The sequence below is a fragment of the Elaeis guineensis genome, chromosome 5 (genome assembly GCF_000442705.2).
Source record: "Elaeis guineensis isolate ETL-2024a chromosome 5, EG11, whole genome shotgun sequence".
Lineage (NCBI taxonomy): Eukaryota > Viridiplantae > Streptophyta > Magnoliopsida > Arecales > Arecaceae > Elaeis > Elaeis guineensis.
The window spans coordinates 9084991-9102387 of NC_025997.2; the positions used below are offsets into that span (position 1 = coordinate 9084991).

A 17397-nucleotide genomic window follows, 5' to 3' on the forward strand; every position below is an offset into this window, starting at 1 on the left:
AAAAAAAAAAAATTCATGCGTGTTAACTAACAATGCATGAATGAACTAGAGACACCTAACATACATTAGTTTATCTGTTTGTTGATTTTGACAATTTCTTATAAGAAAAAAACAAGAGCTTCTTCCAGCCATGGAATCAAAAAAACTTACCCAGTGCAGTGGTATCCTGTAACTTCAGATTCCTTTCAGGCCTAAGCTTTTGGACTGCTGTGCGGGGCTACTTTACTGTAGTGAATGTGACTGGTCATCCCGTCACCTTCGAGCGGAGGAAAATACTTGTGGAGCAACCCAAACCACGTAATCATTAATAGAATAATGCCATCATGTCTTTTTTTCGAGTTTTTTTATTACTTGTACTGATGTAACGATGACGAAAGAGTTCAAGAGACATATCTTTTGATCAATTTGGGCTTCAGTCCATTTTCTCTAAAAAAAGGAAAACCTCAAGCGAAACATAAACTGTTATATTTTTGGATGGATTTTAGGTCCTCCAACGAGTACAAACTTAGATCTTTCCTTCACATGATCGGATTTTTGAGATCTGTGTTTCCACTTTGCAAAGGACCTAAGCTGTGCTCTAAAATTTCTTTGTTTTCGTTTCTGGTTTTTGGCAGCAGCTCTTTTGGACATGCCTCCAATTTCTATATCTTGGAGGTTTGTAATTAGCGGAGGATCGGTGTTACTTCTGGCTGTCATCAAATTTATGTAGGGGATTGGCAATCTCCTAGTTTAGTTTCTTGTCTCCCAGTTCTCCCAGTTCCTTGTTTCCGAGGACCGGCAGCCGTATGCGCCTGCTATTAGTGCCAGCAATCTCTTCTTTAAAACTAGTTCATTTTTTATTTTTATCTTTTAAAAAAAACCTCCTCTGCACAAGTTTTAACTAGTCTCGGCGTCCTGGATGCCGTAACTGGTTCTTTTTGACAAAAATCCAGCGTGCCGTTTGCGCAAAAGTTCCCCCACGGTGAGTTTCCCGGCATCATACTTGCCGAAACTGGGAAGTCCCCAATGGCAAGTGCAAACGCACATTTAGAAATAAAAACATTTCAAATTGATCAATTAGATAGGGTTGAGTTGGAAAAAAAAGATAGATTGATAGAGATAATACTGATAAGGTAATGAAGCAAATAAACATATTCTTTTAATAATTAGAATTGTTTCTAGCATTTCTTGGAGCAGAGACTTGAGCAAGAAATTACTGATAATTCTCTTAAATTGACAGTTCTGTTTCTCACACCTCAGTGTTCTCGACAGGGTGTAGGCAAAAGCAGTCACCATTGATTAGCTCTCTCCTTCCACGGGAAAAAAACGATCTAAAAAGTTTGTTACCTGTGAAGAGTTGAATGTCTCTAGCATCCCAAAGGCCCCTCAGCTGAATCCTCATGCAATCTCATCTCATAAATTTAATCATAAGGAACCCACATCTCTCTGATTGGTTGAATAAACCCAGCTGTTATATTTTAGTAATGCAATATTTAAGGCCATCCAGGAGTGCAAAGGTTTTGAAATCCAATGACCTAAATCGCCACAGTGATCATTCTTGCAGCATATGGATAAAACAAAGCACAAGTCTTAAGAAATACCAAGGTTATACTAAATTACAAGTCTAAATAAATATCAAGATTATAATAACCTCATTCATTTTGAAAAGAACATCCCTTAACTATAAACATGACATTAACTATCACAAAATGCTCACCCCAGTTTCATCTCCTGATGTAAGTACATCTCACCAATTCAAATGGATGAAGAGAACACTACACAAAAGAAACAAAAAAGGCAAGCCTACTAGCTACCAGCAGATTGCATATATCGCACCATCTGATACTCATCAAAATTTGGTACCACTCCGACACAAGGAAAAATATCTTCAAGCAGTATCACTTCTTGCCTTGTCAGGACTGTCATGCGCTTCATCAGCACCGCCATCCCTCTCCTGAGCCACAGAAGCAAAGTGACTCTCATCAGGTGTTCTCCCTCGCTCTCCCCAGGCCCCTGTGGAATTGTGTGAGAGCTTGAGCTCCCTTGCTCACCCACCAAGCTGGTGAGCCCATTCTGCTTCAGATACATCTCCAGGGGAAGGTTTGCCTCCTGGAGAAGGCTCATCATGCTCTGCCGGGGTGGCCCGGCTTGTGGAACCTCATCGCGTCCGGGGTGGCAATTCAAGTCTATCTGCCCCTTGCTCATGTCAACCTTCTCGACGATGGTTCGACCGTATCCTGGCCCCTGCCCCAACTCACACTCCCGATGGACATCAAGAGGCTGAACGCTTCTTCTTGACAAGCTGTCGCCTTCAAGTTCTTCCTTGTTGCCCCAAGCAAGCCTCTTCTGAGCCTCAGCCTCCTCACGCTCAGACTGGCGCTTCTTTTTCCTCATCATGAGTGTTTTGAAGCGCCTTTTGACAGTCAGACACACGTTGCATGTGCATGTAGGGCTATGCTTGGGGCCCTTTCCGCTTGGAGGCTGGATGCACACGATGCATGTGCACCCAGGGCGATGCCGTGGATGCTTGGTTGTGGTTGCAACTGAGGATGTGGTTTGATTACTAACATCTCCTAAAGCTGCAGCATTGGCCAAGGCATCCAGGCCAGATGATGCATCCAACTCTGCACAGTGCTGTTTAGCATTCATCCGCTGCCTTCTGTAATCTGCACAACGGATATTATACGATACATATGTTTTAGAGATAGACAGCTAGCAAAAACTTGGATCTCATGGTAAAGATGTGCAAAGATGTACATGTTCCAAATTTTGTGAATGTTGGCAATTCACCACATCAATAACAGGTAAAACCATGTCAACATAAAGATACAAAAGCCACAAACTTAATCCAGGGCCTTGACAGTGGAGCAAATTAGAACTGAATGAAAAACACAATACTGCAATAGCCAACAGAGCAGATGCCACATATGAAACACAAACTATAAATTTAAGGTCGATTATGGAGCAAGCATCATACCATCAAATTACTTGTGTCAGAAAAATTATGTTTACAGTAGCAAGCTTAACCATATGATATTTTAATTTTATAAAGAGTGCAAAAGAGAAGTCGAATATTGAATATCACCAAAAGCTGCAGCCTAAACATCCCAATGCATATGAAACCTGTTCTAATTAGCAAATTATGTTTGGTCTCTTTGCAGACTGTATATAGACATTCATGCAAAATGCATGAAAAATATAATATTATGAGGAACAACAGAATGCATGCCATCAAATTACGATTAAGAAAAATATGCCATATGGATATTTTAATTTCACATAATAGTACAAAAGAGAAGTTGAATTTTGAATATCACCAAAAGTTAAAGAGTCTCAACATCCCAATGGATAAGAAGCCCATTCTTGACAGCAAATTAAATTCAGTCTATTTACAAACCGTATATCAATATTCAAGCAAACTGCATCACTAGGGTCAAGGATCGTTTTACATAGGGATGCAAGGGCAGCCCCTGAGAGCTATTAGGTGCTTCCCCAAGGTTGAAGCAAATATAAAATCTCACATGGTCCCTGTTGCATCACATGAACTTTCCTTGCACCAACACCATGATCTGTGGCATATTTACTCCTTCCAGTTTGTACTAATCCGTGTTATAAGAGAAAAATCACATACCTGCATACTGCCGGAGAAGACTTTGCAGATCTTTCTGGCTCAATTCTTCTGGCGCATGGCATGAAGATCTGCACAAATGTCATAAGTGAGTACAAAAAGAAGCTGACAACACCGAGATATGGAAGAGGGTATCTAGGATAAAATGCTACCACAGATGGAATAAATGTAACCTTACAAAATCAAGAGCCTCATTACAACAGGCTTCCATTATCCGGAAAACAACAACAACAACAAAACAGAGAACAAAAGAGGTGATATCACTTGGTGATGTTAATCCGTCCAAAATCAGCCTTTAAGGAGATGCGAAGGTTAGGTCTCTGAAGCATCAGAAAATTGATTACCTTGGATATGGACATTTAAAAGGTCTCGCCAGTCTTTATTTTGTTTGTTGCAAGATGCACTATCTGTCTTACTAACTGTCTGTTTATAACGGTAGGGGATGAGATCCCAAGTCTTCGGAGACTTTGAGCAAAAGTGGTGTGTGATAGAGGGATGAAAGCAAACATGGGTGGTTGAGGATGCTCCAAGTCCCAACTGTAGCAAGCTCCTTCCGTTAGAAGGTAATCTGCCTTATCCCTAAATTCTAGGGATAAGGGAAACGGTTGCCATCTTGATCTCTAAAATATCTTTCTGAACTTGCTTCTTTTCTTGATATAATGCTTCTTTATGCAACAACTCAAGTGAATGCAGAACTAGTACAATTTCAACAACATTGTAATGTATTTGGTACGAATATTTACGCGAACACTTCTTATTGTTGTATGCTAACTTGAGTCTTTAGGCTCTTTGTTTCCTTACTCCAATCAAATTCACCCTGCTGCTTGCTCTAGTAGCACATTTTTTGATACGTTACTACTGAAACTTCCTACAGTTGTAGAATGATATATAACCATTTTAGGAAGATTTCATATGTTTGACCATCAAACAAGCAAAGGTAATTTATTAAGAGTTAAGACTCATAAGGATGAAATATTATGATCTTATACAGAGATAAATCGCTTATATGGATACTCAAGGGACAACCCATCCAACTCCTTCAAATGCAACACATAACCTTGGAAACGACAATGAAACATGTTTCTGATATAGGATTATGTAATTAAGCATTGACAGCCAAACATCAGATGTTTTAAAGCAGTATTCACAATTGACCTGGATCATTTTGTAAACAACATTACTACCAACCTCTTTGGGTCCCATGTGTTGTCAGCACATGTCCACTTTGAAAGAACAAGAACATCCACAGGCAACCGGCGCCATTTTGAGCAAGCATCGCATTGAATCCATTGATCTCGTTCCCTAAAAGTATCAAGGCAAGCCAACTTATACAAAGGTATATTAAGAACAAATCTTTTCTCAACAAAATGATCTTGACGAGGAAAACAAAAAGCAGATAAAATAACTTGCTATAAAGAATAAACCGACTAAGTATTTAATGGTTTAGCATCTACTTTCCAACATGAATTTAATTTTATGCAAAATTGAGCAAGCAACTATGGCCAAATTAAATTGTTTTATTTTATTTATGGTCTTCTGATGCAATAGCAATAAGTAGATCAATGTTGTAATAGGTGCACGAAGCACCATGTCTGGTCGGTTTTGACCACTTTTTCATGGGATAAGAGTCTATTTATAATGTTTTATCACTTTAAATTCTAGCCATATTTTTATACAATAAATTTATTTACTACTAATTAAATTGTGGTATACTCAATGAATACGATATTTTTTTCATACTATATGAACCAAATAACAGTCCAAGATCATGATATAATTTATTTATTTTTTGATTTTTTTTTTAAAATTAGCCTTGCCTATCTAGCCATCTAGGCATTTCAAGGGGGGAACCACTTAGAACCAAGATTTTAAATCTCATGGGACAGAGTGTCCCACAGGACGTCCTGCTAGAATCTGAATCCTTGCTTAGAACCACCTATATTATCCTTTCCGGTACAACCAGCACTTTTTATGATATAATATGTCAAATATATAATATGAGATCTCCATTAGTTTTCTTTTTCTTCATAAGTCTAAGATTTCATAAGATTCATCCTACACTTTCCAAGAGAATTTTAAGGAATCTAATTAAGAATTAAGAAATACGGTGTTTCGGCTGGATCCGTTAGTTGGCCCACAAAAAGAGGATGCACGATCTCTCCCTCTGTGCCCTTCCTCTTTTCTTTCCTGCTCTCATCCTTTCCATCCGCCTTCGATGGAGAGGATTGGAGCGAGGGTAAGAGAAAGTCAGGTTTCTTTTAGAAAAGTAGTAGGAAGAGAACATAATGTTAAAAATCTTCCCTTGGATAGTCGAGCAAGGAGAGAAGATAAGAGAATTGCAGAGAAGCGTTTCTATCCAAATTGTTATCTCTAATCTCTCCTGAAATGGAGATGTTTGGAGAGAAAGAAATTCCTCTTTTATAAGAAACTCCCCTCTTTTCTTTCCTATGTTTCAACGGTTCTTTTCGTTTTCTTTAGTTCTCTTCTTTCCACTTCATATAATGTTGCAGATTATGTATATTTATTAAATCTGATTCTTATTACACTCTTTTCTCTTTGATAGTTGTCATTATCTTTGTGTCAAATCCTAGATTTTTGCTTGCTATCATCTTAATCTACATTGACTCAATAATCCTATATCCACTTTGGCAGAATTTTGAATAAAGATATGCAAACTCACTAGTAAAACCCTAATATATTTGGTTATATTTTAGGCTACCCTCCTAAATTTAGGATGCTTAATAAATTTTCCTTGATCCTGCATTGCCTCAATTTCCAGTTTCACTAAGGAAGCAGCAAAATCACTTATAACTGTGCCCTAATCTTGTCTTTGGATTCACTAATGCATTACAGGCCGTTCCCTATGTGGTCCTGCACTATTGGCTCTTCCAAAGGAAAATGGAGAAGGCATCCTGTCAAAAACCTTCTTCTATTCGCAAGGGACATGAATTGGTAAAGATACTTCTTTCTCATCTAAGTTTAGTTTCCGACTAGGATCAGGTCAGGGAGCAGAAGGTTCAAGGGCCACAGGTTTCAGCAACAGCAGTGAAACAAAGGGTTGTAATATGAATTAAACCAAAGCCTACTCTGCACTTCTTTGGTTGAATAAGGTAACCACAATGACCTCATGGAAGAAGGTCAACCTTGTGAATATAAATTGCAAATCTCAGATCAGAAACATGGGAAATCACAGCTACAAACTCAAGCCCACAAGGTTGACCTTGTCCAGCATAAACTCAAATTGCATGGCCAATGATAGCTTTTCCAATAGGGTGTTTAAATATTACTAGATACATATTCTAAAAAGTAATGCTGAAAGCTGAGGATCTAATGCTTCCCTGAATGATACTTAAATCAGATGCACAATAACTTTAGGCATCTGAGTAAACTGTAGCTGGAAATGAAGCCGATTAGATCACAACTTATTCTTTTGGGATAAGGTAAGTCACGTTTCAAATGGTTTTAACTACCTGGATTACTTCACTCCTCTATCTTCTTTTCCTCACTTGCGTTCAATAAGATCTTCCAGCTCCTTATAATGTGATAGACAATACTAGTGTTTGAGCTAACAACTAGTTGAAATGGGTCGAGTCGAGAGATGCACAATTAATGCATGCAGACAGACCCCTGACAATATTCTTGATCGATAAGCCTTGGGGTTATTCACACTTCATGTTAGATTCTAAATTAGAATAATAGAAAACAAGGGTGATTCACCATTATACATGCTAATAACCACATCAATCTCGTTATGAGTGATCAAACTTATTATCATACAAGATGACATGATTAAAGATGGTCTAAGTCACAGTTGTTTTAGAATAAATGCTTGTATTGCACCTCAAACCCGCAAACTGGGATTTTCTTATGTCAGATCTATATTACAGGTCACTGAACTTTTGCCTAGATAAATAGCTAGAATGATTTTTTTCAAAAACAAGTCCATAAAACTAGGGAGATAATGAGTATAAATATAAAACCCACTCTATGCTAAGGATACCTACATACAAATTTGATCAAACTTGAACATGCTTATATGCATTTTACAAGCAGGTGACCTTGCCTACATACACATTCATCAATGTTTGTGCTCCTCAGTCACCCCTTAAGAAAACATGCGTGAAATAAGACAAATAATTATGTAACATAATCATCCTTACCCAGTAAGCCGTGCTGTATAGATGGTTTTCTTCCCAAGAACTGGGGGTTCCTGCACCAAAGGGGTAAAATGGATCGGTTGCAGAAACCATTTTGCATGCCAAACTGGATACTTAAACTAAAAAATTGGAGGCACATTCAAAATTCTTTCACTGGTGATGGTTCCCTTAAGTAAATATTAGTACACCACCCAAAGAAAGAAAAGGAAAAAAGAAGACAAGTGCATCTCATAAACTGAAAATTGAAGACAGCAGATCAGTGGCTGTAGAAACAACTAATGGCTGCTTCAAGATCTTAGAAAGTTAGTGGCAGCTAGAAGTGAGGAGAAGTACAAGAAATCCAAGAAAAGGACATTGTGCTAGTAAGAAAGTCAGCTAGCTGAGACTCTTTCAAGCAAAAAGCATCAGAAAATTGCTACTTACAAAAGTCTGCTGACTAATTTAAGTAGTTCAAGCATAACCACTTGCTTTGCAAATGTTAAAGAATTTAACTGATTAAAGTTGTTAAATTGTTCTACATGAAGTGGAATCAACCAGTAAACAACCAATAAAGGAAGTACAATTGCCACAATCTCTTCTAGTATCGAATGACTAATATAACCTTGTTATGTTCAATTAGTCTTCTTGTTTGGACCAATGTATGTTAGTACTTTGCAAGAATTAGCAACAGCAGAAAGACAAATGACAGCAAATAGTTCAAGGTCACCATAAAGATGCTTTGCAAGGTGATTGATAGTAGGCTTATGCAGTGGGCCAATCAATATGACTCAGCAAAGAGTCATTGCAGACGGTAGAGCAGAAAAACATAGCCAAGACAAGAGGTACATGGATACAAGAAGTATGTGTAATCAAGAAAAACACACAGATGTGATGTTAATTTTGAATGGATTTTGCCTCATTGGGCCAAAATTTGCCAGCTCCAATACAAAAGGCCAAGATTCTGGCTGAGACATAATTGAGTTAACTTGAAGGAAACTGTTTCTGAACTCCTAAAATTGATGGTAGCTGCATAGATTGCACAAAAACCAGCCGGCAAAATTAGAACCAAGGTTTTAAATACTGGATGTACCAGCTGTACTGGAGGGAGCTAGTATAGAGGCTTGATACAGTACCATACAGATGCAGTATACATGATTTTTTAATTTAGCACTTTTCCCATGTGTCAATATAGGGGCATACCATGTGATGCAGTATCCTACCCCACAAAGGTACCACTATGGGACCCAGTAACGAGACATAAAACCTTCATCAAAACAAAAGAAAATGATTGAATATTTTGCTTAACCACATACTACTTAATGTATGAAAAGATAAAATTGGTACAGCTAATATGCCATTAAGCAAAATGAAAATCAAGCACTGATGCAAAAAAAAAAAAAAAGCTCCTCTTACATTTTGTCTGACACAAAGGATGAAGCAAGAAACTTGGCATGTTAAAAGAAGTAAAACCTACAAGACATGCAGGAAAAGTTATCCAAATTTGAACAAGTTTGACTTACATCATATTCTTCAATTTCGTGATCGTCAATCATGACGATGCTAGGTCTTGAATTTGGAGCTGGACACAGCAAGTCTTGAGCCTCCCCCCAAGTAAGCGTCAGCTCCAAAGCATCTTCACTATCCATAAGCAGCCTCCTACTTTTGGCACCGATATTACGACTTCGTTTTTGTACAGGCTGCAATTGCAGTCCGTCATTTGGCCTGCCTCCATGCTTATCTGTCTGATGATAAGATAAAAGAAGTCCCGGATAACCAGTTGCTATAGGTAGGTTCTCATTTACACCCGGGAGGAATGTTTCATTGCCAACGGCACTGTTGGCAATGGCAGAAATCTGAGAATCCTGCTTCAAGTTTTGGTGTCAGAATATAATCAAAGTTATGTTAGACTCTTAAAATAAAGGAGGCAGAGGCTAGATTACAAATCTAACATCAGTCTCTCTAATACCAAAAGAAAAACCATGTAATTGTGAAGATGTAGAACATGTCAGGTGAGAGAAAAGATGCCTAAGAGGCTTCTTACTTGCAAAGGTACAGTATTTGTTGCCTTTCGGAAGCCCATGACAAGTTTTCCCTCAGGATCTATCCGGCTGAAAGTTACTGAGGAAAAAAGAAATATTAGTTAAATTATACTATCAAGTTAAACCATACGAAAAAGTATAGCAAACTAGTGCAGGAAGCGATAGCAAAAAAGAGTCAATTGAGAATTAATGAAATGGGATGCAAAGTGGAGGATATGCAGCATCATGTATAAACAAGCAAAAGAAACTTAACTGATTAGCAGAAAAATGTAAAAGCATATGATAGAAACAAATAAGATCTTTCAATTATATCTCAACAGTTAAATCCCAAAAATAACTTTTATATAATGTACAGTTTTTGACAAAAAGTTGGGCCATTTATCATACAAAATGTCTTGTATATTCACTATGCTTCCCACTAATTCTCACCCAATGAAAAACAGCCTTGGGTTCTCAAAAAAGTCTCTAGGTGAACAGAACTAACTAGTTAAGTGCTGGTAAAATTGTAAGACACAATTCTATGGTTGCAGGTTTTGAGAATCTTGTTTATATGCTTAGCTTTGTTACATAGGAAAATGACAAACTCAGAAGTCTATTTTTTAGCATAATATGGTTGTGCAAAATAACATTCAGGAGAAAACAACAACACCATAAGAAGTTAAAAATAAAATAAAATCAAGACAGAGTAACTTACCATAACAACAGGAGAAAAAAACAACATGCATAAACAAGAATATGATATTAGTAAAACAATAAAAATTAATTATCTAAAAGACCAAAAACCTAATTAACTAAATATGAAAAATGAATGAAAATTTCTCTGCAACACCATGTTGTGACTAAGTGTAGGAAAAAGCAGTCTGCAAATAAATTCCAGTAGATTCAAAGCTTGTTCAAGCTCACTAGAACAGCAATCTACAACCTACAGACTTGTAAACATTAAACAGTTTTCGTTGACTTAGTGAGAAGAGATCAGTTGCTGGCAATAATTAGCAAACTCAGGCACTCCTTCCTAACAAGGTCAGATTTTTGGAAAAGGTCAGCTTATTCCTCCATCAAGTGTAACTACTAGTGAAGTACTTAGACATTTAGGTGTGCAATGCATCCTTCCATGAGATGATAAGCAATATTCCTTCAAAGTTTCCAGTCTGAATTTCATGCTTATGCTGGGAAAAATAGTAATAACAATGGTCTACAGCAAATGCATGCACTGGGTAGCTTTTCTAATTTCATATTTATCAAAAGAACAATGGAAATTACCTGTATCACCGGCTTGCAATTGCAGTGACTGTATGCATGGAGTAACACCCTCCAAGACATACATTCTGCTGTTATTATTTGGCCAAAACCTGAACTGGAAATGCCACTCTTTGCCCTTTGCATCTTGAATGGTCAATGGGAGGCCTTCTGGTTGAGAAATTGGAGGAAAATATGCCTGTGGAAGAATCATGTTGAAATAAGGGATATTCAAGTTACAAGAATCATAACAGGTATGAAGGAAATAGATGATAACAAGAAATCAAAATAGATGATATTCTTATATGTATGTATGTATATTTGCATGTATATATGTATGTATCTATACATGAAGAATTTATGATGCTCGATTTAATTTGAGTCAATCAAGTTTCATGCTGTCATAAATAAGCTAAGCATGAAGAATATATGTGAGGAAAACGTCATATAAACTTCATATTTAAGCAAGCAGCCATAATTTTATATGCATATCTACACATTTTGGATAAGCTTTCTCTAATTATATATGTACTCAATGTCATGAAAGATAAATCCATATGGGAAATAGTAAATGAATTACTAGGTGATCAGAACCCTGGATGTCTCTAGCTGCATAGCAATCAAAAAGTTGCTTTGACCACCTTCACGGAAGTTCGTAAAAATGCCTTAAAATCCTATTAATATAAGAAATTTCCAGGTATGAATGGTGTGGAGACATGCAGCACAGCAAGATATCACATACAATAATGGAAAACCTGATTATAGTCCCTACATCAGTTATGAGATCTGAGCTGATTATAAACATTTTTTTCATCAAACTGTACAAAATGAATTTTGTAGAAACGAACTGAAGTCACCAAGATAGAAGAGAAAAATGAAAGGAAAACAATTGAGCAAACGCAAGTATTACCTCAGCACAAGCTTTGGGAAGAACTAAACGTCCAATACGACCTGCATCACTTGCGCTCAAGACCTTCTCAAACAGGGGCACAATTGTAGAATTTGAACTTTTATAGAAGAAGAATTAAGGAAGCTGAAATATGTAGGGAATATGAAAAAACAACTAAAATTAACAATATAAGCTTAAGGACAAATTACATCATCCAATTAATGTAAAGACATGTTGTTATTATGGATACTCTCCAGATATTTGCTGGAGTTCTTGGTCTGTAATCCTTGGCCAATAACGTGGAAGTAGTTGATTCCGGCCTCTTCCCTCAGCAGGTGGCCTGGCTACACGCATATGTGAAGCTCCATCTTTTGATACCTCTGGGGTAGCTCCACTACCTGCCTTTGGAAGCCTGGGCAGAAATTGGCGAGCCCTTTGCACTTGTTGAAATGTAGAGGAAGCCTTGTTCTGGTCCCCTCCTTCAGCAAGTGCATTAGTTGGGGGCAGCACCATAAGAGGCCTTTCTGCATCTGAAGTCCCCAAGGTCATACTCAGACATGCCTGGGCTAGTGACTCAGATATCATATCATGTTGCTGGGACATTTGTGAAGACATTATAGCACCTTGGTTTCTGCTTGAGAAACTCAACTTTCCCACTTCCCCAGTATTATAGGCCAAATGATCCCATCTGATAGGTTGTGATGATCCATTTTCACCCTCTCTTTGCTCCAAAGATACAATTCTCTGTTTGTTAGTATCATTATTTCTAACCAACTGCATAATTCCCTTTCCCTTACCAACAGCACTATCATCCATTTTAGTTTCAGCAGAGCTAGTGGACAAGTCACATTCACTACCTACCAAAAGTCTTTGATTGTGTTGAGGCAAAAAATTTTGCATGGCTTCACTTGAAACCTGCAAAAGAGAAGTTTCAGAAGATAGAGAACAAGATGACATTCAAAAAAATACATTTCTTGTTTCTTATAACCGACATTAGTAGGCGGTGAGCATAATCGATTATTCAAACAATAAATAGGTCAGTGTTCCAAGAGCGCTGAAAATTAAAAACAAGGTGCATTTATTAAGTGCTAATCAAGATCAACTCAATAGAATTCAAGGGTTTAAATGCGGGGTTTGATGAGCAGTTATAAATGGGGGGAATTGGATTGAAGGACAACTTAATTTGATTCCATATTCAGAGAATCATATTAGCTTTGTGTTAGACCACATTGGTCAATAATTGACCAATTTCATTCATTTGACAGTCACAAATTGGATAGGCTAACTATGTAAAATGGTAGATTTTTTCGATGGTAATCAATATGCTTTGCATGTGTCCATTGTTACATGTACTATGGTGCAGTTGATATGATTCTGGATAATTGTCTTACGCTCTATTGGCAATGCAGAGGTATGATTTATTGTTGGTACACGAGAAAAAACTAGTAGGGATTACGCATGCATAGATACAGAAACATTTGACTACTTAAGTGAATATGAATGTATGCATGCATATGTTATGTAAGTATATAGATGAAACTACATATATTGGATAAAATCTTACAAAGGAAATTTCTGAATTCTTCATGCAGCTAATACACTGAACTCCACCATTGTCAAGCAAATCAAATGAAAACTTTGAAGCGATGCATCCACAATGAAGGCGCTGCAAATAGCACATTGAATAGGTATACCATTTAAAAAAATTTCATAGCAGGGACAGATGGAAATTAAAATTATCAAATGTCTCCATAAAATCCATTTACTTTGCCACAGAAGAAACACTCCCTCCACCCCGATTGTTTCTGGTGAAATATGTCACAGAAAATTAACTGCTCATATGCCACCCTAAAACCAAGGACAGACATGACAACAACATAGTTAGAATGTTATATGTCGTTAAGTAAATTTGATAAAAGTATTAATTGACCTATGATTGGCACAAAACAAATGCTGTATATATATATATATATATATATATATATATATATATATATATATATATATATATATATATATATATATAAATTCAGAGCAATAAGCCCATCTAAGCAAGAACAGAATGCTACGCTCAAAAAGTAATCAAACATGAAGCACATATGGAAAGATAACCTTGCAGCATATGTGATGATAATTTCAGAAAATGCTTGTGCGTTTCAAAATTTCGAATAGGCAAAAATTAATCATATAAGCCTATATAACAGCCCTAAACACATTGAAAAAGGATTAAGCAGAGTAAAAAAGATTAGAAATTTATAATAAAACAAAGCATGCCCAGCTACAAAAATCATAAATTCAGACGATTCAGTACATCAAGAAACCAGTAACACTATCAGTATCTCCACATAATCTTGCGGCCAACAAACACTACAAAAGAACAAGCTCAAGCCGTGAGATCTTGTACCTCGGAACAACAACACCTGAAACCCAAATCCCCACCTCCCAAATCCAAACTTTCCATCAAATCCACCAAAGAAACAAAAACCACCTCCAAATACTGCTTCAAGGAAAAGCTCGACTTTTCAAGATTCCCAGTACTAAAAAATATCAAATCACCGATTAAAATTCAAAAAAGAGAGAAGAGAAATGAGAAAAATTCATACCCGCATTTGTTGCAGAGGTTCGCGAATCCGCCCGATTTCAGCCCCCATCCCTTCTTCCACTCGCCCTCCGGCACTGTGGCACCACAGGAAACATTCATGCACCGCTTGGTTGCCATCCCGAATCCCGTCTAATTCCACCAACCTGCTGATCCACACACCACTCCTTTACCACCATCACCACTATTGGCGTAACAATCAACCCAAGAAAACCCACAAAACCACAGACGTACACGTTACGATAGAATCAAAGGGAAAAAGCTCCCACCTTTCTCCTTTCCTTACTTCTTTTGCCGACAACCGCGATCAAATCGTCAGCTTGTTCCGATCTCACCACCGAGTTCGCTCCACAGAAATCAATCTTTCTAGCGAGGTCGAAAAGGCAGCAAGAAGTCGAAAGACAGAGCGATCCGGCGACCAAAGAGAGGATTTGAGAGCTAAAAGGGAAAGATTTGTCAGCGATGGAGAGCGAGAGGACTAAAAGGAGACGAAGAGGAGAAAAGAAGTCTGCATGCGAAGAAGAGGAGATACCTCCGACGAGGAGATATATGCCTCCAAATAGTAAAAGGAAGGCGTGAGTAAAGAAGGGAAACATTAAATTCATGCACCACGACACTTCACGACAGCCCAGCTCGCTCTCTCTCCACTTGCTGTTCTAACCCTTTGGCAAAACAGATAAAGCAAAAGCAATTAATACTTCAATTAATGTTGGTGGGGTGGAATTCTTATTCTTGGGACCCCACCGTCTCCAGCCGTGAGATTGGTGGACCCATGTTGATCCGGCGGTCCAGGTGAGATCACCTCCGGTCGCGGGGTGTGAACGTCGGGGAGCGTATCAATGCGCTCGCTACATGGTAGTCAAACAGCCAGCTAGCAAAAAGCAGTACGGGCCAGGTGACCGTTGCGGCTTCACGCGGCCCGCGCTCTTTAGCGGTAACGCGACCCTCGTGGTGAGGGGATCGAGGAGCGGGGTGTCGCTGGGGTGATCGGAGCCGTTGGATTTGTTGACGCAGGGGTGTGGGGTCCGCTTGGTTCTTTTTTTTTTTGGTAGAAGGTCCACTTGGTTCTTGAATGGTTGATGGTGTGCCAGCGAATTGGACTGGGGTCGCGCGTTTGACGGCTGGTGATGGGGACGCCGCACCAACGCAAGATCGGCGAGGAAACAAGCTACGGTACCCAACGACATTACGAAGCCATAAAAAATCCTGGCTGAGCGGATTGATGGAGTCCACGAGGCCGATGCAGGAACTAGTGCACCAAAGGTTGTGGTACACGTGGCAAGAACGTCTTTGGTACGAACGTTTGGGACGCGGAATTTTTCTTTTAGATGATTCTGTATGGGTTCTTTTTGAGCGTGGGATAGGATGGGCTCCAGAATCATTTTCTTGTTGACGAAGATGAGATGGGAATTTTTATAGGGAGGCACGAAGGCGTGAGGGGATTGGTTAGTTATTATAGCGGTGGAGGTTTTGGTAGTTAGGGAATGGGGGGGCCCGCTGAGGTCTTGTGGGCTTGAGGTGATAGGAAATTGTAGGCCGTCTGATCAGCAATGCAAGCTTTAGGAGGGAGGGATGGTGTGGGATGGGAGGGGCAGCGCGGTAGTTGTGGGGGCATGGCTTTGGAGAGGATAAGCTAGAGGAAGGGGAGGGGGACGGGGGTTGTATCGTTGGCGAGAAAGAAGGATTCACCTTCCTTGGCGCGAATCCACCGTTGGATCGCACAAGCTGCGCAGACGGAGAGTTCGGAGTGCCTTGAGATCTATGCGGGGCGCGGTGAACGTCGCGAAAGAAATCGCTCGTTCTTTCGCGCGAAAGATACAATCCGAAACCAGGGGAGGGGATGGCCGTACGATCGCACCATGGGGGTTTTCTTTTTTAAATTTATTTATTTGAATGGAAAGATCGGGCTGTCGGGTTGACGGAATCTCTCGGCGACGTTGGGATGCCGTGGATGCAAAGGAAGGCGCTTCTTTCCTAAGAAGTGGTGTGATAGGTTTGTTTTTATTAATTTATGATAATTTGAGGATAACACAAGAGAATCTTCATGCATCGGTTGCCCGAGAAGATAAAGGCTAATAGTCCATGTAGTTTCAGCTTGCAAATAAGTTGATAGCCAGCATATGGTTTGCTCAGAAACATTGAAATCTCTCTCCCTCTTAATCATTTTCCTTCTCCATGTTAATTTTTAGGACCATGCAATTGGAAGTCAGAAATAATTTCACTTCATCATTTAATTTCCTGCTCCATTTTCATGGCAGATGATTGGTAGATTAGTGCAATGGACCCATCTAGGGTCCACACATCACCCATTTGAGTCTCATGTACCATATGAATTCTCCGCCATCGCCAAGAATGGTGCTTTCATGAAAATGAGTGATGTTGGAAAGCAGCAATATTAAAAATATAAAAAAATTGACTCTTTTATCTGCTTGAAACAATCTTCTTTTTAGATAAACTATAGTACAACTACTTTAATGATATTGTTTTTATCATATTTAAAATTTTATGTGACAGTCTCCTTGATATATGCAGATAAGAAAAAACACAAGATTTTGTAAGATGCTTCTTAAAATTTATATAAGATAATTTTTTAATTTCTACTTCCCGGCCATTTATTGTAGAATGAATGTTTCTGATTTTGTATGGCAACTAGCTGTAGCCAATATAAAGCTCGGATATGCGTTGCAAGTATTGCAATTTGGATAGAATCCAATGATCATAATTGACATATTGTATAAACTTCCACTATGATTAGTCTCTTCGAATAACTAATTAGGAAAACATCCAATGGTTAATTTTATCGGCCCTTTGTCTTCCTCTCTCAATCTATCCTATCTGTTGATGGCTGATTAGAGAGATTCTTTGAGGACGTTGAAAAATAGAGAGAGGGA

At 38.5% G+C, this 17397-nt stretch overlaps 1 protein-coding gene across 1 annotated transcript; it reads right to left on the reverse strand.

The window, feature by feature from the left end:
- Positions 1 to 1610: 1610 nt before the first annotated feature.
- LOC105044821 (B3 domain-containing protein Os07g0679700) lies at positions 1611 to 15147 on the reverse strand. The gene is given in 14 exon segments (XM_010922846.4): positions 1611 to 1974; positions 1977 to 2645; positions 3611 to 3678; positions 4796 to 4909; positions 7768 to 7817; positions 9264 to 9605; positions 9785 to 9861; positions 11043 to 11217; positions 11929 to 12025; positions 12158 to 12822; positions 13472 to 13573; positions 13674 to 13755; positions 14511 to 14652; positions 14776 to 15147. Coding segments are annotated over 13 exon segments (2664 nt in total). The 5' UTR covers positions 14627 to 14652; positions 14776 to 15147; the 3' UTR covers positions 1611 to 1867.
- Between the last annotated feature and the right edge of the window lie 2250 nt (positions 15148 to 17397).